Genomic DNA, 3,865 nt, shown 5'->3' on the forward strand with positions numbered 1-3,865 from the left:
TTGGTCAATGGAAAATAGTCCTGCCATTGAAGTTGTTCCAATTGTCACTAGACCATTCATTTTGTGTCCTACTGGCAAAGCATGCTTTCTTGTGCTTTTTATCTTTTAAAGCAAGGCTTACTGGAGACAGTTTAAATTCACAGAGCAATTTCACATCCATTCTATCATATCTCCTTTATGGCATCCCAAGAGAAAAGAGTGAAGCTCAGAGAATTGCCCCAAATTGCACAACTAATAAGCAATGAGGCCAAGAGTTGGACCCACATCTTCTGGCCTCGGGTCCAGGGCACCTTCCTAAATAATTGTAGTGATTAACAGCACAGACTGGACAGAAGATTTGACTCTTCCTGTGTGAAGTTGGGCAAGTTACTCACTCTCTGACCTCATGTGCAAATTGGAGATCATAACAGGAATTACCACACTGTCGTGGTAAAATGATCATGCCATGGTATGTGCACAGCGCTCAGCAAGCTGCCTGACATCAGCGCAGCTTCCACGTTCACTACTATTCGCAGTGCTGAAAGGACAAAAGTCTGGCCTAAAATGATAAGGATTTCAAGGGAAGGATTGATACAAGAGAATTCCAAAGGACACTCAGCCCTGGGTGATGGATGCATCCTTCAAGATGGATAGAGACCAGTCAGAAAAGATGAAGGGCACGAGCCCGGAAGGTCAGTGGTGCCACTGACAGTGACGACCAGGAGAGGCAGAGCAAGAGGGAGATGCTTTAAGTGAAGGGAATGATGGGGGCTGAGGACCTGGGCTCAGATGGAGGCCATTCTTCCCCACAGAGACTATGTCATCCCGGGAGAGGCAGCCACTGACGTTACAAGATGAGCCATCATGTGAGGGGATACTAAGGGAGGAGGACATAGGGCTGAGGACTGGACTTGGAGATCAGCCCCCACCTGGATGCGATGGCCAGGGGAGGTCCGGGTGCACATCTCAGGAGCAAGTGGGAGACTTAAAGATGGAAGGGAGGGAGCAACATTAACTTGAGTCAAGGAGAATGAAGACGTCTTGGGGGCTTGGCCGAATGAAGGGGCTAATACTGTCCATGGAATCAAGAAAATTATTCCATTAACATCTATCATTACTGCTGGGGCATACAACTATGAGCCTAAAAGGGGCTGCTCCCTGTGGAGGAGACAAGGAAATATATATCTTACTATAGTACAGGTAAGTGCAATGCCAGAGGCCTAGGCTGAGTTTCATGGGCACAAAGCGTTGCCAGTGATTAAAGAGCTCACAGAGATTGAATAGATTGGGCTGGGACTTGAAGGCTAAATACGCTTTGGCTAGGCAAGGAGGAGGAAGCATTCCAGGTAAAGGGGACCACCTATTTAGGCTGAGTTTCATGGGCACAAAGCGTTGCCAGTGATTAAAGAGCTCACAGAGATTGAATAGTTTGGGCTGGGACTTGAAGGCTAAATACGCTTTGGCTAGGCAAGGAGGAGGAAGCATTCCAGGTAAAGGGGACCACCTATTTAGAGGCTGGGGGGCATGAGAGCACAGCATATCCCAGAGACAGAGGAGTGTAGCAAAAATAAAGTATGCGGGGCCAGCGAGAGTAAATAAAGCTAGAAAAGCAGAATGAGGCACGATTTAGAAAGACCACTGATACCATACCAAGGAGCTCTTTGTAGGAAATAGTCATTGACCGTTTTCAGAAATGGGAGAGACATGATTAAATCTGTGCTTTAGAAAGAATACCAGGATGGAGCACAGAAGCCTAAGAGGCAGCAGGGCTGTCAGACCACCTCTGCAGCAGCCCAGACCAGAGACAGGACAGGCCTCAACAGGGTGGTGTTCTGGGGAAGAGGGGGAGGGAGAGGGGAAAAGGCAGTCCCCCACTGGGACAGCTTGGCAAGGAGTGAAAAACACACTGAGGGGTTTGAGGCTGGGTGACTGGCAGCAGGTGGCACCACCCACAGACCTCAGAAAGTCAGGAGGCAGCTCAAGTAGGTACAGGTGAGAGACCACTAGATGCAAGGAGATAAGGAGGGATCAAAGAAGACCAGTTCACAGCTTGGGTGTTAGATGGCTGCTGATGCCTTCATCCAAGACAAAAAGAAATGCACACTGGTTATGAGAAGTGTTTGATTTTAGATATGGTAGTTTGAGGTTCTTAAGAGCTGAAGTTTTATTTTTATTTATTTATTTATTTATTTATTTAAAGATGACCGGTAAGGGGATCTTAACCCTTGACTTGGTGTTGTCAGCACCACGCTCACCCAGTGAGTGAACCGGCCATCCCTATATGGGATCCGAACCCGAGGCCTTGGTGTTATCAGCACCGCACTCTACCGAGTGAGCCACAGGCCGGCCCTTAAGAGCTGAAGTTTTAAAATCAACCTTATCGAGGTATAATTTATGTAGAATAAACTGCACTCATTTAAAATGTATAGTACAATGGATTTTGACAAATGTATATACTTGTGCAGGGCCAGCTTCATGGGCATGTGTGACCCCAGTGGTCTACTCTCAGAACAGCCTCATGCTTGGGGCTTAATGTTCTGAGTTCATGGTATGGAAATTTCTAAGTAATTTTATCCTTGAATTTGTATTTTGTAAATGAAATCCCATGGGACAATGGAGCATGGAGGAGAAAAGGGCCAAGAGCTTAGCTCCTCCAGAATATCTTCAACTGCCCCCAACCTCCACTCTCTTCCTCTCCCACCCCCACCACATCTCAGGGCGGGGTATGGCAGCACCCCAGCACATTTAGAGTGAGACGTTCCAGGGTTTTGCCCATCATGATCCTGGTACCAAGCACATCCTGGCAAAGAGGTTGCAATCCCTTGGGAAGTCTCCCAACTGCCATGGGAAGGGGAATAATCCTGTACCCGAGGAAACCCCACATTAAATAGAAAATAAAACAGCATGACAGGTTGATAGAGACTGCAGAAAAAGTGAAAGTTTTATTATTTAGTTATCTTTAGTGGTATTTTTTCCTTCTTCCCCCTATTTTCATTTTGTACTGAGCCATGCAAATGATGCAGACAGCCCTGCACCTGTGTTACTCTCAGTCAGGATGGAGAATATTTCCATCACTTCCGAATTCTCTTAACTCTTTGCAGAGTCAATCCTCCCCTCCATGACCCCACCACCACCACCCCCCGGTCTACTTATTTATTTATTTATTTATTTATTTAAAAGATGACCGGTAAGGGGATCTTAACCCCTGACTTGGTGTTGTCAGCACCACGCTCAGCCAGGTGAGCCATGGGCCAGCCCTCCACTGGTCTACTTTAAAGACAGCTGAATTTTAAAACTTGCAGCAGGGCTCCAGACTCTTGATTTGGATATCATTTTTTTCTTTTTGGTGGCTGTTGGGTATGAGGATACGAACCCTTGACCTTGGTGCTAAAATCTGGATCTCTGGTTTGGAATTCAGGAAAAGCAGGACTGGAACAAATTTGGGAGTGATCCCAACAGGGATTAACCTGGGAGAGTTGAAATGACCCAGAGAAACATATACAGGGAGGGTGGGTACCCCCATCCAGGATTGAAAGAGAGGCCCACAGAGGAGAAAGTGCAGGAGGAGGGCAGGTGAATTCGCCATATCAAGGGCATAAGGAGTCATGAAGCAACGGCCAAATTAAAAGTAGTTGGAACTTGGGTTTGCTTTGTGATTGAAGGATTAGAGAAAGCATGTGTATGACAACCTGGAACATAAATACCCTCTTTGGAAGCCAGGTCGTCAATCAAGAGAAAGCAAACAGAACCCTTATCCTTGCTGGCAAAGCCTCCACCCTTGCTTCCTGGTCCAGTCTCCTCCCCCCGCCCTGGGCCTGCAATGTCCTGTCTCCTGATCTTGGCATAGTCGACTGCTCCTTGTCATCCAGATCTCAGTTTAAACATC

At 47.0% G+C, this 3,865-nt stretch overlaps 1 protein-coding gene across 1 annotated transcript in view; it reads left to right on the top strand.

Moving 5' to 3' along the window:
• Positions 1 to 607: 607 nt before the first annotated feature.
• Positions 608 to 3,865, top strand: part of SMKR1 (small lysine-rich protein 1) — an 11,980-nt gene continuing 8,722 nt past the window's right edge. The window contains exon 1 of the mRNA XM_008586208.1: positions 608 to 671. Within this exon, the coding sequence (XP_008584430.1) occupies positions 608 to 671 (64 nt within the window). The remainder of the gene's footprint in view (positions 672 to 3,865) is intronic.

The sequence above is a fragment of the Galeopterus variegatus genome, unplaced genomic scaffold (genome assembly GCF_000696425.1).
Source record: "Galeopterus variegatus unplaced genomic scaffold, G_variegatus-3.0.2 Scaffold3877, whole genome shotgun sequence".
Lineage (NCBI taxonomy): Eukaryota > Metazoa > Chordata > Mammalia > Dermoptera > Cynocephalidae > Galeopterus > Galeopterus variegatus.